Genomic DNA, 26,200 nt, shown 5'->3' with positions numbered 1-26,200 from the left:
CTGTTAAATTCCTCAGTTTCATCCATGACATCCCCAGCCAGATGACACATTTCAGACCTCATATTTTCCACAATGTCTTGAATGCCTTGCATAAAAACTTGGTAGGAATCAGAAAGAATCTGTTTGAAATCTTGGTGGAAGTCAGAGAAAGACTGTTTAAAATCCTCCATGTCTCACACAGTAGATTATGTCACCCCCTAGGAGCTTAACCAACGAATGTTGAAGATATGAAAGAATTCCGGAATGTGTTTACACAAGTGAAAGTGAGATATGCAGACAGTTCCCCAGGGAAAGTAGAAGCAGAAAACTGAAAGTTCAAATCAGCTGATTCAATGTGTAGGAAAATGCTAATATCTTCAAATTTAGTACAAAAATAATAACAGAGAGACAATTATTTACTCTCAATCCTCCTTAATATTTAGAGGGGAAACAAAGTCCAAAACTTAAAAAAGAATTTTTAAAAATCAATCCCAAAAATAATGATAAGCACCAAGAGAGCCAGCTTCTCCTCACTGTAAAAAGTCTTTGTTAAGGTACGCGTACTTAAAAGAAATATAAATTGGGTGATTTAGAAATGGAGTGGCCGGTCTTAGTGTCCCTTTAAGGCTACAGTGCGGCTTGGAAAATGGTGATGTCCTAGCCTTCCAGCTGGCTCTTACCAGTGGAACGCAAACGCTGTTTGTGATCTTCTAGCTGCAGGCAGCCGTCTGGAGGACAGATGGGATGATTCCATGTGTTTTCCTTTTCCTGGAAAACATTCCTGGGCTTCAGGAAAAACCTGCCTGAACCCGAAAAAACTGCTGTGTTGTCCGTTCTGCCTGCTGAGCATGCGGGCACAGCTGTTCAGTCTGCCATGTCCCCACTGGAAGTCCTAAAGATGTGTGCCTTTTGAAAGCAGCCCAGTAGGTATGAAATAAGAGGGAGTGAAGAGTGATCCCTAATGGTTTCACTGCTCAGGGGTCTATGGTTATGCACAGTCCTAAAAGAATTATTCCTCTTAATTATTAAAAATGTAGGTACCGATGCTGGAAATTTTGAAAGGTGAATAAATAGTTTCTTCAGATTATCATCCAGGAACTCCTTCAACATGGATGGCTCTTGAGTAGACATGAGGTACTGTCTCTTAGCTGGGATCTGGGCTCTTGGCTTCAAGTTGATGATATAATCACACACTCAGTTCTGAGGCAAGGTAATTGTTTTCTCTTTTCCCCCATATCAGCAAAATCTGGCAAATCAGCACATTTTTCTGGCAAGGAAGGGAGGATTCAGCAACCTGTGCTAGAGAGAAAGAAGATAGGAGTGGGAAGCCTAGAGACAGTGCTATTGACACTTTGGGATGGAAAAGAAATTTCCTGCTCCCAGTGGACATCTGGATTATGAGTTTGCAGCCAATCAATGCCCAATACAATGCAGACATGTAAGAAAGCTGTGATATAGGGTGGTAATAGTTCTGTGAGATCATTAATTTTCAGTGGTAAAAGTGTTGTATGTTGCAAAATAGGACCAGCTCAAAGTGATTGTCAATAGTTTCCATAAGCATAGATTTCTCTAATAACTGTGTGGGCAATTTAAACTGCTGCACTATAGTCTCATCTATGAAATTGGCTGCTGTATCCTCATTTTATAAAGCACAGTACCTGCAAACCTGAGAGTATGCAAAGAGAAACAGGGATAATTGTCATGCGCTGCCTACCGCTGAATGAAACACAGACACTGATTCAGGGAAGAGCAGGTTCAGGTTTATTACAGCGTAGTGCTAAACGAGAAAAAAGCTGAGAGTGAAGGGAGCGCGCCGGTGCGGGGTTTAAATAGCCCGCGCCGGTCAGCGCCCCCCCCCACTTTGGGTTGCGTCATCCCCCCTTTGTCCTGCATACTTCCGTGTCGGTAGGTGAAGGGTCGCAGGGCCCCTGCTGGGTGCCCCGGGCTTCGCCCATAATCGGTTTCTTTCTCCAGCCGGTGATTGCTGCCAGCTGGGCGATCTCCGTTGCGCTTTGCTGACAGCTTCAGGTGAGCCTCGTGATCCGCCCTGTCTTTGTCTTTCCTTCTTCCTCTTTTGTGTCTTGATGGCTGGGTCATCCGGCCGGGGTCATTCCCTTCTCCTCGGGGTCTGTGTCTGTTGTTGTGCATGCTTTGCTTATCTTAAATCCCTTCCTCTGCTTCCTAGGTATTGTCATGTGTGCCGTTGTGCTGATGCCTTCAGCTCAACGGCACTCATGACAATAATAAAATGCACCTGCCTGTTGTTGGCTGTTTGAACACATAACAACAACAATAATAATTTATTAAATTTATATGCCACCTGACTCCCAGGGACTGGGTGATTTACAAATTGTTAAAAACATTTAAAAACAAGGAACAATACAATAAACAGAAAAAGAACTCAAAACAAAGGAACAGAGAATGGAAGAAACCCTTTTAAAATGGAGCTGGCATTAGAAAGGCTGAAGGTGGAGGCAGCAGAAGAGGAGATTACACCTGGAGAAACTGAAGAGTGGATGGCCTTCTACCACAACCTGTCCAACACTTGGAGCAGGTTGTGTGGAAACATGCAGGCTTCCAGGATACAGGGAAGGGATTGACCCTGATGACTTCTTAGACAACTTGCCACAGGTTAGTCTTAAAGTCTATAAAGCAGCCTTTCTCAACTTTTTGACTCTGGAGGAACTCTTGAAATAAATAAATTTCTGATCAAGTGGCTTTAGGGAAATGCAATGCAGGGGCAGAGCAATTTGAGGCATTTGTTTACATTTCTGAACAAAACTTGATAAGATCTTGATATTTTCTTTTTTATCTCTTCCAGGAAGCTTAGACAGAATCACTACCTTATTTTTCTTGGTGCCTTATTTTCCTTCTGCCTTGAGGCTGAGGCAGTGTCCCCTTGATGTTTTCTTGAATATTGTGGTAATGAAGAATCTTGTTGGGAGTGTAAACTGAGATTCTTGTCTATGGCCTGGAGAACAAAGCCAAGAACAATCTGAGCAGGTATAGTTACTCTCATATTAATACATTCAAATGCAATTACAGGATGAAGGAAATCAGGAAGAAACTGAAGCTTTCAAGCACTGATCGAAAGATATCTAGGTATCAGATCTGTCAACTGAGAAACAAGGAAGTGTAGACCCAGGATACTAATTTCCTGGAGTTAAAATGATCCAATAGAGTTTGTGCCCAAATTGTGTGTCTACTCAACCATACAAAGCTACCAGGAATAGTATTGCAGTTCTAAATAAAATAGAGTATTTATTTATTTACAGTATTCAAAAAATGTAAAAGGCCACCCAACTCATAATTTATGACTCAGGGTGGCATACATCTGTAAAAATCAAAAACAGTCCAAACCACATAAGTAATAACATAAAACTAAATTAGCAAATCGTTGTCAGCCCCTGCTCATTCAGGCATTCACACACACAGTCAAGAAACTGGAGTTCTTTGAACTGGTTTATTGAAGCGTAATGAACGGTACAGAAGGCAAGCTGCGAATAAAGACTTCCCACTAAAAACTGACTTTAAACTACATTCCCTTAGTTAGTTCCTTTTCCCACGAAACGTGTCACTCCCCCTCCCAACCAGATGGCATTTCTACCATATCTCAACCTCCCGTCCTTGATGTGCTTATAGCCAAAACAACCCCTTACATTCCAACTTCACATCCCCACCTTCTACCTCCTTCTCATCCAGCAACCTGTGAGAACAACACAATGGGAGATGTCCTGATAAGGGTTTCTGTAAAACCTTTGATCAGGGAATCTGACATACCGCCCCCCCAAAACACACTAAAATTAAACAAAGCAATTATAAATGATAATAAAATATGAGAAAGCAATAATGAATAAAATGAAATGCAGCAATAGATTAGCCAGGAGAAGGCTTAGAAGGATATTAAGCATGAAACTGTCCTGGCTCATGACAGAAACTTCCTGGTTAATAGAGGAGCATTAACATGACATGCATTAACCCACTCAGGATCTGGAAAATGTTTCCATTGAATGAAATACTGCAAAGTTTTATGAAAGAAGCGAGAGTCCAGAATGTCCTTAACTTCGAAATGTTGGTGGTCATTGACCATGATGGGCGGAGGGGTCAATGCAGGCTTATGCCACTTAGAGCGTTCTGGTGCAGGTTTAAGCAAGCTGCAATGAAAAACAGGGTGACGTCTTTTTAGGGTGGGGGGTAATTGCAATTGAACAGTCACAGAGTTAATAATCTTAGCAATGGGAAACGGTCCAACAAACTGGGGAGCAAGCTTCTTTGAAGGTTGTTGGGAGTGGAAGAATTTGGTGGAAAGGCAAACGAGCTCTCCCACCTTGAAATCCCACTCAGGGCGTCTGTGACAGTCAGCAAACTTCTTTTGAGTTTCATGAGTGTGATCAAGCTCCTGGCGGATGACAGGCCAATTGGTGGAGATCTGAGCAGCCCAGTCTGCCACAGAAGAGTCAGGCAAGGGCTGCAGCTGGAGCTCAGGGATAGGAACAAAGTCCTGACCATAGACAATGTGGAAAGGAGAAAAGCCAGTGCTGTGATGAACAGCATTATTGTATGCAACTTCAGCAAAAGGGAGAAGGTCCACCCAATCGTCTTGTTGAAAACTAATGTAACAGCGGAGGAATTGCTCTAGAGTAAATTGAGCTCATTCAGTCGCCCCGTCAGTGGCCGGATGGTGAGATGAGCTGAGAGATTGTTGGACCGCAATCAATTTTAAAAATGAGCGCCAGAATTTAGAAGTAAATTGGATGCCTCTGTCAGAAATTACACGCGTGGGACACCTGTGAATTTTGTAGATGTGCATGAGAAATAGTTTGGCTAATTGCTGAGCTGTTGGAATTTTAGCGCAGGGTATGAGCTTGTTTAGAGAATAAGTCAATGACAGTCCAAATTACAGTTTTATTCTTACTCTCAGGTAAGTCCACAATGAAATCCATGGCTATCTCCTTCCAGGGAGCCGGTGGGGAGGATACCGGTTGGAGCAGTCCTTGCGGTTTCCCCCCCTTCCTCTTTGCTTGGGCACAGATGTGGCATGATGTGATGTAAGATTGCACAGCCCGAAGGGAGGGCCACCAAATTAGTGTCCGACCAAGTGCAAGGTTTTGGTAAAGGCAAAATGACTAGCAGATTTACTATCATGGGAGCGCTGCAAAACAGTTTTGTGAAGAGACTCAGGAATGTAGATTCTGCCCTTAGAGTACCAGACATTGTCAATTTCAGTTAATTGAGCCTTGTTACATTGTAGTCAGGGATCATTGGGCAGCGCCTGAAGCAGTTCCTCTTTTAAGTCAGCCTGCACTTTCACTTTCCCGGCTGCCGCTTGTTTGTGTGTTACAGATGCCATTCCAAGCTGCTGCTTTGAGAAAATAGTGTCTACAGCTTGTGTTTGTGCTGTATGATATTGAGGGAGGCGAGAAAGTGCATCAGCCAAAAAGTTCTTTTTACCGGGAAGGAAATTAAGGGTAAAATTAAAACGGTTAAAAAAACAGACCGGCGAATTTGTTTCCCATTCAATTTTCTGGGAGTTTGCAAGTCTTGGAGGTTTTTATGATCAGTCCAAACCTCAAAAGGAGAAAGTGCACCCTCCAAGAGATGCTTCCAGTGTGTAAGAGCAGTTTTGACAGCAAAAGCCTCTTTCTCCCAAATGGGCCAATTACGCTCCGTGTCAGAAAACTTGCATGAAAGATAAGCACAGGGACGAGGAAAACCTGTGTCATCTTTTTGCAGGAGCACAGCTCCAAGAGCCGAATCAGAAGCACCAGCTTGCACAATGAAATGCTGAGCTGGGTCAGGGAGGGCGAGAATAGGTTCATGGGTGAAAAGCAGTTTCAAATTGTCAAAAGCTGCCTGACAGGCAGAAGTCCATGTAAGTTTAGCTCCAGGGGAGGTAACATTGCGGGTTTCCCCCCTGCCCCTGGTTTTTAATAAGTCAGTGAGAGGTAAAGCAATTTGAGCAAATTGGGGGATAAAATTTCGATAGTAGTTGGCGAAACTGAGAAAACTTCGAAGTTGACGGTGGGTGCGTGGGGGTTCCCAACCCATAATGTCCTGGACCTTGGCAGGATCCATTTCAACACCTTTTGAGGATATACGGTAGCCCAAATAGTCCAGTTGTGATTTATGGAACTCACATTTAGAAAGTTTGGCATAGAGTTTAGCATTCCTCAGTTTGGACAAAACGTTTTTCACAAGTTTAACATGGGCTTTGAGATTGTCAGAATAAATCAAAATGTTGTCCAGGTAAACCATGACCCCCTTGTACAAATGGTCATGAAGGACTTCATTGATATACTGCATAAAGATACCAGGAGCCCCCGCCAACCCAAAGGGGAGAACTTTATATTGATAGGAACCAAGAGGGCAGTTAAACACTGTTTTCCATTCATACCCCTCCCGAATGCGAATTCGGAAATAGGCTTCCCTGAGGTTGAGTTTGGTGAACACCTTCCCTTTGGAGAGGTGTGAAAGCATGTCTTTCATTAGGGGGGGCATTGATTTGTAATTGAGATGGCATTTATTCCTCGGTAGTCTGTACAAAGTCTTAATGAGCCACCTTTTTTCGCCCGGAAAAGTACAGGGGCAGCCAAAGGTGAATTGGCAGGCTCAATGAATCCACGCTCTAAGTTTTTGTCAATGAATTCCCTTAGGATGTTTTTTTCAGTCTCTGACATGACATACATTTTGGGCTTTGGTAGGTTAGCCTTTGGGTCTATTTCAATGGCACAGTCAGTCTTTCTATGAGGAGGCAAGAGATCACACTCTTTCTCATCGAAGACATCAGTAAAGTCTGCATATTCAGATGGAATGCCAGATTGTGGCAAGACTTCAGGCAAGGGGGAGCGGTTAAGAAGGGTTCCAGCTACCTCGCCCCGGGTTGGAGTACCGAAAAATTTTTACCAACTGCATTGTTAAACAATAAAGTACCTGAGTCCCAATCGATCTGTGGCTTTCTGCTCTTTAGCCACGGGAGCCCCAGTATGATGGAGTAGTTGGCAATAGGGGCTATAATGAACTGCAAGGTTTCCCTATGCCCCCCCAGCCGCATGGCTAATGTCTCAGTCCTAAATTCCACGGGGCCCCCTTGGGCAACAGACCCATCCATTTGTGTGAAAATAATAGGATTTTTTAGTCTCTTGGTTCTTCGACTCAGAGTGTCAAGGAGGGCAGGGTGTATTAAACATTTGGTGCACCCTGAGTCTACCATTGCAGTCAAAATGGCTTTGTGTCTGGTTTGCAAGTTTTTTAACTCTACTTTCACCCTTAAGGTGGGACAATCATCACTCACCAAAGGGTCTTCTTTGTCATCAGTGTCGGAAGTGGGTGCGCTGCGCCCTGGAGTTGTCACCTGCTCGCGGGCATGATTTAGAACAGGTGAAACTTGTTTCCTGCCGGCTCCAAGACTTCTTGGTCAGAATCTTCTCTGGAGTTCGGTTGAGGTTCCCACTCGGGGTCTTTTCAATCCAGGGCACTTGCAGCTGCTGCCTTGCATCAGGGCGGTGGGGTTTTGGTTGGTTTAGTTGCTCCTTTTATGGCGTCTGGGCATTCTGCTGCTCTGTGTATGTCCTTCCCACACTTGAAACAGGTGCCTTTCTTTCTGATCTTGTCTTTCTGATCCTCCCTCTCGTGGAAAGGTTTTTTCTGGGCAAAAGGAAATTGACTTGGCGCTACTGTATTTCTTCCCATCACTTGAGCCCAAAGCTGCCTGTGGAACTAGTACTGGGTGTTCTCAACCTCACCTGCAAGCAGATCCAATCTTTCAAAGTGGGGGGGTTTCCTCGGCAGAGCGCCCATCTAAGGATATCTGGCTGCAAGCCCCCCTTAAAGTAGTCTATCTTAGTGGTTTCAGACCAGTCCATAACTTTTCCAGCAAGGGCTTTCAACTCCATGGCATACTCTGCCATGGTCCGACCCCCTTGCCTAAGCTGTTGGATTCTGGTTTTTGCTCTCATCTTATCCAGTGGATCTTCGAATCGGTCCCTCAGGGCTTTCACGAACTGCCGTAGGTTACCCAGTTCTGGGGCACTCGCATTGTGCAACTGCACAAACCACTCAGCAGCTGGCCCTCTGAGCCTGGCACCCACTTGGCTAACTTTCTTGTACTCCATGGGGAACGATGAGCCATACTCTCTCATATATATGGAAACAGTGGTCAGGAAAAATGCCAACTGCCTTGGGTCGCCATCAAACTTGACTTGGATGTCCTTTGGAGCTGTGCCCTGGGTTGCCCTGCCAGCTAGTGCTCTTCCTCCATCTCCTTGGCTTTCTGGGTGGCCTTCGTTCCACCTGTGTCTCCCGGGCGATTTGAAATCTCTGGTTGGGGTTAGGGTACACCGTCTCCCTCGCCCGATTGGTGACTCTGCTCTCAACAGCTGAGTCGAGATTTCTGCCAACAGGTATGCCATGGTCTCCAGAGTTCTCGATACCTGCTGTAAGACCACTTCCATGGCAGAGATTCTAGCTTCCAGATTCTGGATGTTTTGGGGAGTTCCATTAGGATCTGGAATGGTTCCATGTGACCCCGGGCTTTGCACTATTATTTGCACATCCACAGGTGGGGGAGGTCTTGCCTCAACTTCCCTGGCACCAACCTGGGTAGGTGCCGCCTGTGGTTTTTCAATAATAAGGCTCGGCATCCGGGGTTCTGTCACAAAATTTAAGGAGTGGAAGGCACTTTCCAACTCCGTCTGGTTGAGCTGGGTTTCCACCTTGCACTCGCTGTCTCCACTCCCCGAACTCTCCTCCATCTCAATTTTCTCTTCTGCCACTTTAGCATACAGCACGGTTCTCTCCGAGGATGGCAGAGGCAATGGCTGCTTCGCCCGGGACTTCCCGTGCTTAGGCATGGTTCGTCAACTCTCAGCTGATTGCTATCTCAGGAAGAGTTTCCGACTTATGGATTTGCAGCTTAATGTCAGCACCTGCTCATTCAAGCATTCACACACACAGTCAAGAAACTGGAGTTCTTTGAACTGGTTTATTGAAGCGTAATGAACGGTACAGAAGGCAAGCTGCGAATAAAGACTTCCTGCCAAAACCTACTTTAAACTACATTCCCTTAGTTAGTTCCCTTTCCCACAAAACGTGTCACTCCCCCTCCCAACCAGATGGCATTTCTACCATATCTCAACCTCCCGTCCTTGATGTGCTTATAGCCAAAACAATCCCTTACATTCCAGCTTCGTAAACCCCCTTCCACCTCCTTCTCATCCAGCAACCTGTGAGAACAACACAATGGGAGATGTCCTGATGAGGGTTTCTGTGAAACCTTTGATCATGGAATCTGACACTGTACTCATACCCAAACCACTTCCAAAAACGTTGCCAAGAAAACTGCAGGGACTAGTCCAGGTTGTTGTCAGGAGTCAACACTGACCTGAAGGCACAAACCAACAAACCCATAAAAAAACACATAACTGAGGTTGAGAATAACAAATCTGCACTCTCACAACAGGACAGGCAGAACTACCATCCTGGCCCAGTGCACAGGAGAAAAGACAGGTCTTTCCAGTTCTATGAAGGGGTGCCTGGACCCTGGGGGGGTTGCAGGGAGTTGATTTCAAAGGATAGGTGGAAGAACAGATTCTTCAGTACAGTAATATTTGTGCAATTCACAGGTCCAGTAGTACATAATTTAATTTTTGTTAGTTGATGTAAGAGAGGCCTGATTACAATGTGCAAAATTAAAGCCTATTTTTTTTTCTAGGACCTTGATTAACTGAGTCCCTCTGTTTTTCCTATCAAAGTTATTCAGCACAAAATCTACTCATTATAATAATGATATAAAAGCTTCAGAAAACTTCCTTTTTCATAGAATCCTAGAATCTATCAGATGGAGTCAGAGGCAATTAATTGTTTTAATTAAACAATTTTGACCCCAGAAATATTTATTTATTTATATTTCAAATTTCTGTCACCACCCATCTCCCCCAAAGGAGACTCTGGGCGGTTTACAACACAATAAACAGATTGAAACAAATTATAAGTATGCTTTTAGTTACAGAAGTAAAGGGCCATGCAGTGCTTCCACATTGTAAACCATCATAGTTCTTCATTCCAGCAATATAATTCAGGGGAAAATATAATTTTGTTTCTGTTAAATGTTACACAATAGGAAGTCAGAAATCCTTGCTAATGTTCCTCAGATTACCCATTGATATGTTTCCAGGTTGAAGGATATTCCTTTCCTGATGAAAAGATGTCACTGATATTGGAAAATATGAGACTCTATCAGGGACTAAGGGACGTGGTGGTGCTGCAGGTTAAACTGCTGAGCTGCTGAGCTTGCCGATCGGAAGGTCGGCAGTTCAAATCCCTCATGATGGGGTGAGCTCCCGTTGCTAGTCCCACCTCCTGCCAACCTAGCAGTTAGAAAGCATGCAAATGTGAGTAGATTAATAGGTACCGCTTCAGTGGGCAGGTAACGGCGTTCCGTGTAGTCATGCCGGCCACATGACCATGGAAGTGTCTACGGACAAACGCCGGCTCTTCGGCTTTGAAACGGAGATGAGCACCGTCCCCTAGAGTCGGACACGACTGGACTTAATGTCAAGGGAAACCTTTACCTTATCAGGGACTACTTTTCTATGTCTGGGATTTCTTCCCCTTTCCTGTTCTTCTGCATTGGTGGTGTAAAATTCCCAGGATTTTTGTTTTTGTTTTCTTCATTTTGTGTGGGTTTCTAAATGTGACTCTAAGCAAAAATAAAAATGTACATGCACATGTCAGGAAAACGCACAAGTTCAGTATAGTGGCATATGGTATATGTGAAAGTTACTGTAGTTCTCACACAGTAAGTGAAAAACAAGATAAGAGCAAACCTGACCATTGCAAACCCAGATGGAAACAGTCTAGTCCAAGCAAAAGAGAATGCCAAGCAGCCAGTTATATAGCCAGTTATAAAGATATCAAGAGGATTTGAACACTGTTTCTATACTTAGGGCTTTTCTTGAATCGCAGCAATTACTGCAATTATTTTGGTTATGGCTTCTTAACTTTCTTCAATATTATTGATCATAAGTTCTTGGATTTCTTGTGAGCTTGTCTAAGTGGTCCTAGTCCCACCTGTTGGATGAAGCCTAAAGGAATATGTGCTGATTATAATTATATAACCTATGCTACTTTGCCACCACTGGAGAAATTTAGTATTTTCTAGGGCAGCTTGTGTAAGATTCACCAATAATAATCAACACTTTAATTCAGTAAAATAAATATGTATGTAATGACAGACAAACCATTGCCTTATTTATCATGCTACATAAAGAATAACTTCTTATTAGAATTCACTCATATGCAAGTGTATAAAATGCTTGTTGATATTTATAACTCTAGCATGCTTTGTTTTTTTAATCCACTCGTGGTCTGAAGACTGTGCACTTACTGAGTATAAATGAGAATTGATCTGTCTTTGACTAAAACAGTAGAGAAAATTTATTCTGGTACTTTGCAATATTGTATGTAGCAAATTAAGATGTAAGTTACTAAGTTAGCCAAAATGCAATCAAACTGCTTGAATAAACATAACCAGAGCTGTAGTGCTAGAAAACTGAATAGAATATGAAGTTGTTTAAAAATGTATTTTCATAGAAGAAAATAGCTATGTAAGAAAAGGTTCTATAAAGGAGAATTAAAAAGGGCAGAAATATTAATTGCCGTCTATGGATATAATAAATTTACAAAGCTTTAAAAAATAATGAGAGCCAGGTTGGTGTAGTGGTTAAGGCACCAGGCTAGAAACGGAGAGACTGTGAGTTCTAGTCCTGCCTTCGGCACAAAGCCAGCTGGGTGACCTTGGGCCAGCAACTCTCTCTCAGCCCTCAGAAGCAGGCAAGGGCAAACCACTTCTGAAAAATCTTGCCAAGAAAACTGCAGGGACTTGTCCGGGAAGTCTCTGAGAATTGGACACAACTGAATGGATAAATAAATAAATATATAACAGGAATGTTGGTCTTTCAGCTACTTGTAAACACTGATTTAGCTCTTTAGCTCTTTAGTACTTTCATAAGAGTACTAAACTCGTGTTTAAAAATAAATCTAAAAAATGCTGACATCAAGAGGCAGTTGCAAGTGCAGTGGGAAGTTTCATCCCCCGTCACCTTGCTAGTGCTGTCCCACGAGCCTGTCAGCTGTTTTTAGAGCAGTAAAATAATTAACAGTAGTCCAAAAATGGTCTGGATGCTATTGGCTGTGTGCTTAGGCAGGATTTTTCCCACTTCACTGTGTGTCCCTTCCTACACACTGCCTGCCAGTCCAGTTCACACCTGCTGGGAGCCGACTGTTTACTCACAAGGTCTCTTATCTCATAGTTCAGCTCCATGGATCAGAGACCTGATCCATAAATAGTTGCCCCTCCTGTTTCTTTTGCCACACTGTCCCCAGGCTGGCAGGAAAAATGGGAAGAGATGGTTCTACCTGTCAGGTCTCCAATCCTTTGGAGCAGCTCTAGGCTGTTGGTGCCTTGGTGGGAAAGAGTAGATTCCCCATCCCTGCTTCTATTGTCACCCCTTTGAGCTCTGGCAGCCTGGACATCTGCTGACTAGAGATGGGCCTTTATCTCCCAGGTCTCCAATCCCATGGAGTAGCTCCATGCAGTTGCAGACCTGATGAGTACCAGGGGAGAGCCTGGTTGAAAGAACTGGACTTTACTTCAGACAAAAATAGAATAGTCCTAGAAAATAGTGCCCAGAGACTAGAGGTGAGAGGGGACACTCATAACAGTCTGAAATGAGCAACAGAGCTGGGCAGTTCCAGCCCTTGAACTGATTATCAACCACATCATTGTTGAAGCATCCTAGATCCATGGCCAAAATTGTGTAGGGAGAAGAAGGAAAACATTACTTTTGAGCTGGAACAGGTGAAGGCAACATTAAGCTGCCTTCAGGGTAGGCTAGGGATGAAAGAAACAATGTCATCCTTTAAAAATGCCTTCATGCCACAGTTAGAAAACATGAAGATGAGTTATTAGTAATGAGACTAAGATTAATTTGTTTCCACCACAAAACTGAACATGAAGACAAGTTGTTAGTAATGGGGTTAAAGTTAATTTGTGTTTCCACCCAAAACTGAAAAAAAAGCAGTCCTCTTGTGTTCATGCCCTCAGTTTCCCATAGACATCCAGTTGACCACTGTGAGAACATGCTACTGTATACTAGATCCAGCTTAGCTGTTACATTATTAAATTCTCCTTAGTAACACCCAACATCAAATTTAATTCCACAGAGACCTACCAGTCCAAATCTAGCACCTGTGGAGCTTCACATTTCATTGGCATGAAGATTATTTTCTCTCTTAAACATAGAAAACATTTTTGACACAAATAAGATTTATATTAGTGGTAGAGCTCAGATCTTTGTTGCTGTATTTTGACCAGGTGAATATACAGTCACAAGTATGCTTAAAAGTGCTTTAAGATGAGATTTTATTATGGAATTATCCTGCCTCATTCACACATTTGTAAAGGTGGTTGAAATCTTTTGGTGTATTTTCACTATCACTGCTGCTTCTCTTACCAGAAAAAGTCAAGATGAGAAACAATAGTTGCAGACTTTTTTGGTAGTCTTTATTCTGGAAATATCCATAATCCATTAATTCTCCATGAAGTTCTATAGACAACTTTTCCTGATGCACCAAACCAGAAATTAAGGCACTAGGTTAGCACAGTCATTAACCTGTTCATTATATGGATCTGAGTCAACAGTTTCTAATTTTTCCAGATGGATGGTCTGGAAAGTCATAACTCCAAAACTGGGTGTTACAGGATGAAAAAAAATCATTTCATTTAAAGTTAAAATTAATGATTCATTAAATACAGTCATATTTAATGGTGCAGATTGTGATTGTTTTATTTATTTGGTAAATGTATACAGCTGCCCATCTCACATACATGACACTGAGTGGGGTACAAAGTTGAAAAACACAAAACCATACAACAAAATTACCAAAAAATAACAACCCAAAATCATTTTAAAAAACCATTAAAAACGATAAAAAAACCTGAACGAATGCATGAATGAATGAATGAATGAACGTTCGCAGCCCAGAGAGCTTTGGTAGAGGGGTGGCCATGTAAATATGTTAAATAAAAAGGAATACTGTAAGTAAAGCTTCGCCAAACTTTGCACAGAATCCGCCTGAGTCCAAGCTAGGGGTAGGGGAGAGAGACCAAAAACAAGCATTTGTAAGGCCTGTAAAAAATCTCCGGCCTCGTTTTCCCTACGCGGGACCGCTGAATGAAAGGGCATTCCCTCCCCCTCGCCCGTCTCTCAATGAAGGCGCTTCTCCACGCCTTTGCAGGAGAGCAGCTGTCGCCCAACCCAGCCCAGCCGTTCGGGGGGCCGACGAGGCAGCCGGTTGGCCTTTGGGCGAGGACATGGCCCGGCAGCAGGAGGGGGTCACCGCAGCGGTCGGCTTCCCTGCCGCCTCTGGGCACCTAAGCGGCAGCGGCCAACGGCGCCTCGGCTCCTTTAAGGCTGGGGAGGCGAAACGCGATCCCGCAGTGAGCGCGGGCTTCTGCCGCTGCCGCAGGAGCAGCCGTAACAGCCGCCTCTCCGTAGAACCGAAGCCCACGCGTGGGCGGGCGTCGGGGCTCTCCCGGCTGCAGGGGCTCGCCAGCAGCGATGGGCGGGAAAGCCGGGCGGTCGCGCTGAGCCCTCAGGTGAGCGTCGGCGGGCGACAAGGAAGCGACCACCCCTTCAGGCGGGGAATCGGGTCCGGGGAGCCGGGAGCGAGGAAGGAGGACTCGTAGGCCCGATGGCGGCGGCTCAGGAGATGCCCTGTTCCTTTCAGGGACTCGGCTGGGCTAAAGCGGGTTGAGCAAGAGGCGGCCGGGCAGACCCACGGCGGGGAAGAGGGTGAAATAGGGTCAGGAGCTGGACGGAGTCCCCGTGGAGGTGAGATCTGGAGCTGAAGTAATAATAAAGGGAGGGCGCCTTGATTTTCAATCCGGGAGTGGGGTGTCTCTGAGCAGGAGTGGGTGGAAGCGTTGAAAACTATAAAGCTGCTTGCTGCCTATCTTACACCCCCCCACCCCAAACCATTCACCTGGGGGGAGCAAAAGGAATAATGTGCCATGACTGATGGCTTAATGTTTAACTTGGCCAAATATGTGCAAGTAGAGGTAGTAGTTAGGCTTCTGAATGGGACATGAGCTCCAATGGCAGGCATTTCATTACAGTTCCTGACCTTTTATTTTTCCCCACCTACCTTACTTCCAAAGATTTTGTGCTTTTCATTCCCCTCATTAATCCAATCAGGAATGACATACCTTGTTTTAGTCATTGAAAATTGAATGGGGATGTTGGGGGCGGGGCTGCGTATTTGCTGGTGGTTGGGGCTCGGAATTGCTGCATCTTCCAAAGAGCTGAAGAATGAATGGGAGAACAGGAGGAACAGGAATTTTACTGAGTTTAATGAAAAGATGGGCGGGACAGGTGTCTCGATTGAAGGAGAATGTTAATGGTAGCTTTCCCATTGATATGGGAAGATGAGCTAGTTTGAACAGTGCTCATGCTATGCTGCAGTTCCTATCATGTAGGAAAGTGCTCTTGCATATTTGAGAATATTCATTTAACATTTGATCCAAATATTTTATAATATATGTTGATGTAAAAGACTTTAAACAGCTGATAGAGCTATTTCTAACATAGAAAATATTTCCTGGATGTTATTACTCAGGATCAAAGGAATAATTCCTAATTGCTATACCATTACTGTACTTGTGTTAATAGTCTAGCTATCTTTCTGTGTGATGGTGTTAGGTTATTTTCATGTTCAGAATAGGGAAATACTTTATTATTGATGTAGCTCAGGCTTTCTTGTTGCTTTGCATGCCATTTTGATATGTCTCTTTGAAGCTACTTTTTTAAAAAAGATATTTTATCCCACCTTTATTATTATTTTAAATAACTCAAGCCAGGGAACATACCTAATACTCCCTCCTCCTATTTTCCCCACAACAACAACCCTGAGAGGTGAGTTGGGCTAAGAGAGAGGGACTGGCCCAAGGTCTCCCAGCTGCCTTTCATGAGAACTCACAGTCTCCTGGTTTCTAGCCTGGTGCCTTAACCATTAGATCAAAATGGCTCTCCTAAACTGGTTTTCCCAGCTTTACATTTTGTTTGAGTCAAGAGGACCAAAAAGATCTATTTCTATCATTTTATTATTGAAATATATCACAAACAAGAGAGAACTACAGTACAAGCAATCTGTATCTTTGTTAGCACAATCTCATACTTGTTTACTCAGAATTAAGCCTTACAAAGTGTAATGGGGTCTCCTCTGAGGTGAGCCTGTATAGGAGTGTAACCTACGTATTTTATATCTTAAAGAATATAAAATACATGTGAAATCATTGAGGAATTATGAACACAATTTTTTTTAACAGGAGCTTATACGTACTCTTACTGGGATATCTTTAGAGACGTGAGATACTAGTATTTAATAGATGTCAGCAAAGTTAAAGCCAATATTGGCAGAGTGAAGTAATGCGGGTGGGAAGTGAGGCAACCACACCAGCATGTAAGCTTCTTCCTTGCATGGAATGACAGACCTGTGAATGACACATGGCCTTTCCCTCAGGCTGGTTAACTAAACGTTGTCTCAGTTCCAGTGGGAGATGCTATCCTATCACTCCTATTAAGTTGATTCAGTTAACAGTTCAGTTGGTATCTGTATATGGAATGAAGAGAAGGCAACATGCTTATTCTGGTGCCGCATTCCAGCCCCCTGGGCTCTATTCTATGCCCCGGTCAGCAGACCTTCAGAGGCCCGGGCTTTTAGCCATTGATGCTTAACACCAGGTCAGTCTGTAACAAGGCCACCCTCATCTGTGACTTGATCATGGGTGAGAGGGCTGACCTGGCGTGTACTTCCAAGACCTGTCTGGGTCCAAAAGGGGCAGGGGGTGCCACTTTCAGAAACATACCCAGCCAAGTTTCGGATGTGGCATCAGCGGAGAACCTAGGGCAGGGGTGGGGGAATGGTGATTGTCATTTGGGATTCCCAACAGATTTGGGGGGCACTGTTCCACAAGTTACTGTATGTGAGATCCTGTTCATTAAGTTGGGCTCTAGGGATCATTTGAGGTTGTTGCTACTGTACCAGCCTCCCCGCTGCATAGCGACCTCCCTGCCTGAGCTCCTTGACCCCATTTCTGGGTTGGCAGTGGAATTTCCCAGGCTTATGGTCCTGGGAGACTTCAATCTGCCTTCTCTGAGGGTAGGGTCTGAGGCTGCTCAGTAGTTCATGGCCTCCATGACAGCCATGGGCTTATCCCAGGTCATCCAGGGCCCAACAAAGAGCAGTGGTCATACACCCGATTGGGTTTTCTTGTCAGATCAGTGGCAATGTGATCTGGAATTGTGGTTGCCCTGTCATGGTCAGATCATACCTGATAACCATGGGATTTTTCGGCAGTACATCCCAGCATAGGGAGGCAGGACCTATATGATTGGTCCACCCCTGGTGATTGATGGACCCGGAAAGGCCAAAGGGAGCTGGGGGTTGTTCCTGATGGCTTGCTCCACAGTCTGACTGAGGCCTTGGTCATCACCTGAATAAGAGGGTGGCGGAGATCTTGGATAGGATTGCACCCATGCAGCCTCTCTGTCCTCACAGATCCTGTCACTCTCCATCATTTACAGAAGACTTGGAGATGAAGTGGATTAAGAGATGTCTGGAGCACTGCTAGAGGTCAACAAAGAACAAACTTGACCGAACACAGGTTAGGGCTGCTGTTAAGGCCTACTTTGTGGCAATAAAGGCAGTGAAGCATTAGTACTTCTCTGCCCTTATTGCATCTGCAGATAGCTGCCTGGCTGTCCTGCTTAAGGTGACCAGAGGCCTCTTGGGTGGAGGGGACTCAGGGATGTACCTACAGGGCCTCATGGAAGATTTTGCAAAGCATCTGTTGGACAAAATTGCTCAGATTCATTCCCAGTTAGATACTGGTCTTGGAAAAAGTCCTGTGGAGGTGCCTGGGGTGCAGTCCAGCCATGTTATCTGGGAGGAGTTTGGACCTGAGGAACTGAAACGGTCATCATGACTGTAAGTTCAGCCACCTGCTTATTAGGCCTATTCTCCTCCTGTCTGGTGAAAAGGTGACATGATTGAGTTTTGGAAGTGGTACATTCTTCCTTGAGAATGGTGATGGTGGTTCCTCTGCCCCTTAAAGAGGCTTTGGTCCACCCCCTCCTCAAGAAGCCATTACTAGACCCAACCGTATGGGACAATTTTCTTCTATTATCCAACCTTCCCTTTTTAGGGAAGGCTATTGAGAAGGTGGTTGCACAGAGAGGATCCTGAATGAAACAGATTATCTAGACCCTTTCAGTTGGGTTTCAGGCCTGGGTATGGGACTGAAACAGCATTGGTCGCACTTTTAGATGACCTCTAATGCATCCATCCTTGCTGTATTTGATCTCATGGTAGCCTTCAATACCATCGACCATGGTATCCTTCTAGACCAGGTTGGGGGTGGACAGCACTGTATTGTGCTGGTTCCAGTTTGTGTTGATCGGGAGTGAGAGGTCCCACCCTTGGCCCCTACACTGTGAGGTACAAGGGGGTTCGGTACTTTCTCTGCACCTGTTTAACATCTACATGAAACGGCTGGGTGAGGTCATCCATAGCCATAGGGCGAGGTATCAGATGATATTCAGCTTTATAACTCCAATCCTGTGAAGTAAGTGAGGCTGTTGATGTCCTGTCTCAGTGCCTGGAGGCTGTGGGTGTTTGGATGGGGAACAACAGACTTCAACTCAACCCTAGCAAGACTGAATGGCTTTGGGTCTTGGGACCACCAGGATCTGGGAATTTACCATCTTAAGTTCTGGATCTGGTGGCACTGCCTCAGACAGAAGTGGTCTGCAGTCTGGGGGTCCTTCTGGACTCACGACTCCTGCTTGAAGAGCAGGTGTCCCCTGTGGCTAGGAGAGCCTTTGCACAATTCCAGGTTGTGAACCAGTTGCTCCCATTCCTGGATCAGGAGGCCCTACGCTCAGTCACTCATGCCCTGGTCATCTCCTATATGGATTATTGTAATGTGCTCTACGTGGGGCTGCCCTTGAAGAGCATCCAGGAGTTTCAGCGCAAAATATGGTGGTGCGGGCAGTTATGTGCACACCTAGGTCAGTTGCATATTACACCTTTGCTCTGCAAGCTGCATTGGCTACCAGTTTGTTTCTGGATTCAATTCAAGGTGCTGGTGATGATTTATTGTTATGGAATGTGTCTCTGAAGTGGGGGGTAATGTGGTAGATTTTGGCAGTGCCGCTGGTTCTCCGGAAGGAGAAAGCATATTCCAAGTAGGTGGAAGAGATAAGAGGAGACATAGTCCAGGGGGCAGTTGTGGGAAAATCAAGAGATTCAGATTAGCCCCACCCTCAAGCCTTCCCAGGCTATTTCCCCTTAGGTTAGGTAGAGTAGCTTTAGTCTGGCAAGATTCTGTCTATACGGCGTTAGCAAATAAAGAACTGAAGTTTGGCTGGACTGATTCTTGGTCGTTCTTGGGCTGGGCCTGACACCTATAAAGGCCTACAAGAATGCACTTTTTGTTCTTGGAGGAAATTAGGTCTAAGGAACGTAACCAGCAGCACTTCGCACAAATCAACACAGCTTTGACCACACTCTTCTGGGCTCACAAATCCTGCTGATCCAAGCCCTGTGAGATTAAATGCTCATGGCAGAGTTAGCACACACTGCAATTTTGATAAGTCTATTACTACATTTAGCTAATTAGTACAATTAATCAGCTTCAGCTTTTGTTTCCACAAGGGGAGGTTGAATTGGAAGTGTTGATGAATCTGGTTACAGTTTTGATAGTGTTATATATATTTCCTATGAAATAATTTCTTTAAAATTCCATATGAGAACAAGAAAATACTGATAACTTTTTCATACAGCTCCATTAAGATGAATTTAGTTACACCTTTTATTTAGGAGCATTCCATTCAGTTCCTGTTCATCCGGAAACCAGGCTGATGTTGGTACTTGCATTCATTTCCTTGGAGCAATTTATTAAGGTTATTATTATCTGAGGCCCTTTTCCAGACACCTTTTTACAGTTGCGCCAGAATTGAGGTATGTGGTGTCTTGAGAAGGTTCTTTTATATAATTTATCCTAACTAAAGAAATAAGCACTACAGAAAGAAGGAAAGAGCAAGATGAATCAACATAAGCTATCAGGTGAAGAATTCCACATTTGCCCAGACTTCTTCGTTTATAATCCAGTAATAGTCTCAACTATGCTTTATTTGGGAGTTGTATTGCCTTCCCTGCTTAACTACTACTACTGCTTTTATTTTAAAAATAATGCTTTATCTATAAGCAACTTCGGAAGATTTTGGTGTTAAAGGGAGAATAGATTTCTTTAGATAAAATGTCCAACACTTTGGCAGAACTTATACTGGATGATTATCTTTCCATTTTATTTTCATTATATGCAAAAAGGGAGAGGAAAGCAAGAAAAAAAAAGCCTGCAAAACATACTTTTGCACTAAACAAAACTGATTGTATTAAATTATAAACATTTAAATCCATTAACAGAAAAATGGCAATTAAGCTTATGAACAATATATGCAATCCATGTTTCTAAGTAGTTCTCTAAGGAGAATACCTGGCAGTAAAATACTTATTCAGAGAAAAAATACTTCTTCAGAAAATTGTATAACTGACAGACAGTGGTGTTTGTGTGTATGTGTTTATATAATAATAAAAACATGTATGTTGACCTACTCGTTTCCAAACCATTGATATAAGTATCTAGAATAATGGACCTTTCAAAATAATACATAAAATTAGTCATGCCCCAAAGGGAATTGTGATAGCATATATGATCATCAGAAAACCAATATTACGTTTTAAACACCAATCTCTAACAAGTAGCTGGGCCCACTAATTTCTTCCTAATATAGTCATAAATATCCAATAGACATGAAATAATAAAATCTATTCAATTAATCATAATTTTAAATCTGAAGAAATGTGACATAGACACAAGATTGTCTATTAAAATTCATCTACCAGATTTCCAATTACTTTTCCCATGCCTTCCTATAAAAGCAATAGGAAAAAAAATGCAGCTATAGTAATCTCTCCCATACCATCTTTAGTCATGATTCCTTGACCCGCAGTTGGATTGTTCACAAATACCCACCCCCCCATATATTAAGGATGTAAGAGAATTAGATTTCTCAGACCTGGCTTGTATATCTTCTGTTTCGCTTGTAACATTCATGTGTTGAGAGTACTATCAGCAGAGGGACCTTCACATGGATGGGAGAGTCTTATTTTTGGTGCTACTTCATCTAGTCCAGAAAGTTGGGAGCTGGGATGTACACGGATCAACAAAATAGCTCAATTCAGGTGGGCAGTACAGGGTTCACAGTACTGATTTCCTTTTCTGTGTTTGAAGTATATACTGTATGTGTCAGGAAGTGATATTAGCTGTGAAGGGGGGAACACTGTTATTACGAAACCCAGTCCATATTTCTTCTACATATATCTGCAAGCATTTTGCTACCAGAAAAGATTTACCTTTCTGGCAAACCTTGCTATGTTCTTTCCTTTTCACTGTATGATACCAGTGATGTTGAATTCACCAAGCAGTGAAATCTGGGAGCGTTATGAACTGTTAGAGCATATTCTCTTCTACAAATGTCTTGCTAATGTTTCAAACAAAGGCTTCATGGATAAATGGGTCCACAAAGCCTTGGCATAAAGACACATGAACTGAGTAAAAAGTTTGGAAGGGGTAATCTTAATTATTTCACTTCTGTCCATTTTAAGAATCACAGCTTTCTTTTAATACCAATCACTTTTCTAGGGGTGTGGGAGACACATAGATGGTGACTGAAGCATGGGCAACTAGGTGGACTAGATGCTTATTATTGGTTAATGGGATAGCGTGTGTCTGCTAGTACTATATGCATTCTGTGTTTTTCTGTTAATCCATTTATAGCCCCTCTTGTTTGTTCATAGGTCTGTAACAGCTACATTAACTCATCATCTAGAATAGGGAATGGTGTAGCAGCAGGATGGTGTATCTCATTTCTATTAATTATTTGCATTACATCTTGCAATGATAAGTGAGTCATTAGTCCTTCACGAAGAATATAGTTAACCTTTCCTTCCAATAAAACTAGGAACAAATTAGTGGTGCTCACAACAGTGGGAAGGCATAGTCTTCCTATGTGAGCAGTTTGCTCTGTTAGGTATTTCTGGGACAGTACAGGTGGTCATTAAATTGGAAGCTTACCAGTATTATCTGCTTTATCTGATGGTTGGAGGATTGTCTTGAGATCTACCTTAATTTGTATGACTCTATATGATAGCTGGAGGCTAGACTTAGACCTGCAAAAGGCAGGCTTTGATTACTCTGGCTATTCTATTGCTTTCCTTTCCTTACACTGTCATAGTTACCACTCATATATAACAAGTATGATGGCATTATTGTAATACTGCATCATGTCTATCCTGGCTGTAGATTTAGTGGAAATTTCATTAATTTTCTTCTGATACTCTAAATTTAGACTAATTTTTACAAGTGGGTTGGAAAATGTAAAGTATTACTTCTACAGTCCAGAATGTGTGCAAGAGACAATGCATGCAGCCAGAGATAATTCTACCACAACTTATCATCTAGGTGGACTCTGCCAGCAGCACATATACTTGTCCAATGCCCGTTGTCAAGAATTTTAGTCTTAATGTAAATTACTGTTGATTTTACAAGTAGTATTACTATTTTGCACATGCCTGAACTGAGGAATTCTGTTTGGGATTGTGTTTTTATTAGGCAGAAGAAAGATGACTATCTTTAATAAACTCAATGTGGGTATCGCTGTCAGCAGTTTTGCTATATTTCAGCTTACCTTCCATGTGCTAAGTTCTTGGATATCTTCACGCCTAATAGCTGGTTTTAATAATCTTGACCAAAAGAAGAAAATCGAATGGAATACAAGGTAGAATTTTTTAAACAATATTATACAATTATAAATAGATTTTTTTTAAAGTTTGAAATATTTAAGCTGTTATCTGTAGTGTACTTGCTCAAACAATATCCAGATTGTTTATGGGACTTCCTTTAGAAAAATATATTTAGGATTTGTGTTAAAAATAATCTTTAATACAAAATTGTCCTTGGGTGCTTTATGTAGAAGTCATCACTTTATTAAAATAAAGTCAAATTTAATGAATAATAATAGATCCTTGGTTATTGTACTGATTTTTTAAAAAAAATACTTTATTTGGTTAAATGGTAATGTTCAAAGTACGTTCTTTTGTCAAGAATTGTAATCTAACATAAATTATGTCATAAATTCAAAGTACATTCTGTCTAGGATATTTATAATGGAACGAAATATGATACCCTGTTTATTTTTTGTGAACTGATCACAATGATGTACACTAATTATTTTTTAACATGAATAATGTACCACCTGTTCTATAAATTCAAGAAAATATTTATATTCTACTCCTTGCAGAAGTTCCTTGCATTTAGTGTTGATTACATAGTATCTGACAAATATATTGTTGGATGAATGTAGAACTTAGAAAATATTATTTAATATATTGGTATCAGTATCTATTAAGGGTGTGCAGAATGTTTTGTTTCAGATTGTTTTCAGGTGCAGTACTTCATGAAATGACTTCCTGAAGTGCAAACCAAATTGTTTCAAGCAGTTGCTCAAAAGAGCCCAGTTCCTGCTTTGAAGCAGGTTGTTTCACAATGTTTCATTCTTGATCAAAATGAAATGTGTTGCACATCCCTATTGTGCAAGCATTTAACAGAGTACAAGAGGACAGTTCCCTACCTAAAGAAGTCTAAAATTCGTTAGTTATTGCTGTAAATATAGCTTTTAGTGTAAAACAATTACATTTCATTGTGAAATTTATTTCAAAAAATAATAGCCTGCATATCTGAGAGAATATAGGAATGTTCTACTTTTTTCTCTCTGACCTGGAGCGCAGCCAGATGATTGGATAGTGGAAGACTTGTTTTTCCTCAGATATTAAGCATTTTATTCAGAAGGACCACATTACAAAATATAACATTTTTGATAAGTATGTATGTATGTATTAAAGCTACAAAGCTAACTGGAAGATAATGCACCAAACAAGCATGATATGTTGCAATAATAGAAAATAGAAATTCTGTAAACCAGGAATGGATACTTTTTTTTTCCAGGCAAATAAGGCCACTATATTTTGCCCCTCAGTTATGAATCTCCAAGCTGTATTGATATGCTTGAAAATAAGTATCAGTGTTGTTCCTCTTCCCGATCATTTTTGGAAATGCATAGTATATGTTGTGTCTCTCTTGGATAATAAGGGCAGTACATGCCCTTTTTAAAGAAAAAAATTATTCAGTAAAAGGTATAAAAATTATAATAAGAAGATACAAGCATTAAAGGGCCCACAAAAGCAGAATAATTAAAGAAAAAAGGCCTGGAAAAAAGGCTTGGAAATTATATTATAAATTGAAGAAACTCCAAAAGCTTTGACCATAGTGCCTGAAAATCATCTTTGCCTTTTGATGAAAAAAGACTAATTGACTAACTACTGACAAACAACACATGTCAGTAATTCACTGCTGCAGATCTAGGTAGGATTCTCCTTCTCCTTCTTTTAGCCAACCCACATGCCCAGAAAGTCCAGGGTTCTTGATATTTTTGTAGGTTCCAAATACAGCCAAGAAGAACATCTGCATCATAAAGCAGTTGATCCAGAATCATATTAACAATCTCTTGGTTTCATCCCAAAATGCAACAACAGTATGACAAGGCAAAACTGTATGGATTAATGTTCCAATTACTGAGTTACAGCTATAGGATTATTGTAATCAACCTTACTTAATTTTTAATGAGGTGTCCAGTACATAAGAAAACATTTTTATTGCACAAATCTCGCTTTAGGATCATAGGAAGTGTTTTGTTTGTTTGTTTCTCTCATTATTGTGACACCAAATTAAAGGTAGCGTATACCTAATGGGATTGCTTTTGTCTTTTCAGGACAGTATCTACATTCCATGCCTTGGTGGTTGGAATATTTTGTGTGTATATTTTATTATATGATGAAGCTAGTAATGCTGACCGTGTTTGGTAAGAAACACCTTGGTTTATAAATCCCATTTTCTCTGTCCCTTGTTATTTCTTTTGCTGGTCAATTATCTCTAAGTTTAATTAAAAACGTAAGAGATGTATATCTACTTGCTACCCAACCCTTTCTAGGAAAAGCTTATATTTAACTGTAATGTGGAGGACATCTGGGGCCTCTGCTTCACTAAACAAAACCCCTGAGGTAACCTGACCACAGCTATTAGCATGTACTCACTTCCTTTGGCTCACTTCCTGTGCTGGAATGGGGATGTTTTTGTTCCCTGAACAAAGCTGAGATACTAGAAGCAAAGGTGGGGGAAGTCAGCGAGCTAATTGGCCAAATAGTGGCTGACCCCTCTCAATTTTTTGTCTTCAGAATATTATTGTTGTTTATTTGTTTAGTCGCTTCTGACTCTTTGTGACTTCATGGACCAGCCCACGCCAGAGCTTCCTGTCGGTCGTCAACACCCCCAGCTCCCCCAGGGACGGGTCCATCACCTCTAGAATATCATCCATCCATCTTGCCCTTGGTCGGCCCCTCTTCCTTTTGCCTTCCACTCTCCCTAGCATCAGCATCTTCTCCAGGGTGTCCTGTCTTCTCATTATGTGGCCAAAGTATTTCAGTTTTGCCTTTAATATCATTCCCTCAAGTGAGCAGTCTGGCTTTATTTCCTGGAGGATGGACTGGTTTGATCTTCTTGCAGTCCAAGGCACTCTCAGAATTTTCCTCCAACACCACAGTTCCAAAGCATCGATCTTCCTTCTCTCAGCCTTCCTTATGGTCCAGCTCTCACAGCCATATGTTACTACAGGGAACACCATTGCTTTAACTATGCGGACCTTTGTTGTCAGTGTGATGTCTCTGCTCTTAACTATTTTATCGAGATTTGTCATTGCTCTTCTCCCAAGGATTAAGCGTCTTCTGATTTCCTGACTGCAGTCAACATCTGCAGTAATCTTTGCACCTAGAAATACAAAGTCTTTCACTGCTTCTACATTTTCTCCCTCTATTTGCCAGTTATCAATCAAGCTGGTTGCCATAATCTTGGTTTTTTTGAGGTTTAGCTGCAAGCCAGCTTTTGCACTTTCTTCTTTCACCTTCATCATAAGGCTCCTCAGTTCCTCTT

The 26,200-nt window shown here is 42.3% G+C and overlaps 1 protein-coding gene across 1 annotated transcript in view; it reads left to right on the top strand.

Annotated features, from left to right (window-relative positions):
* The first annotated feature begins 14,360 nt into the window (after window positions 1-14,360).
* The window catches only part of TLCD4 (TLC domain containing 4), a 36,026-nt gene continuing 24,186 nt past the window's right edge, over window positions 14,361-26,200 (top strand). The window contains exons 1-3 of the mRNA XM_063298282.1: window positions 14,361-14,635; window positions 22,772-22,937; window positions 24,987-25,076. Of these exons, the coding sequence (XP_063154352.1) occupies window positions 22,783-22,937; window positions 24,987-25,076 (245 nt within the window). The 5' untranslated portion in view covers window positions 14,361-14,635; window positions 22,772-22,782. The remainder of the gene's footprint in view (window positions 14,636-22,771; window positions 22,938-24,986; window positions 25,077-26,200) is intronic.

The sequence above is a fragment of the Candoia aspera genome, chromosome 3, assembly GCF_035149785.1.
Source record: "Candoia aspera isolate rCanAsp1 chromosome 3, rCanAsp1.hap2, whole genome shotgun sequence".
Taxonomy (NCBI): Eukaryota; Metazoa; Chordata; class Lepidosauria; order Squamata; family Boidae; genus Candoia; species Candoia aspera.
The sequence above is the reverse complement of the archived record's forward strand: the minus strand, read 5'-3'. Positions and strand labels throughout refer to the sequence as shown.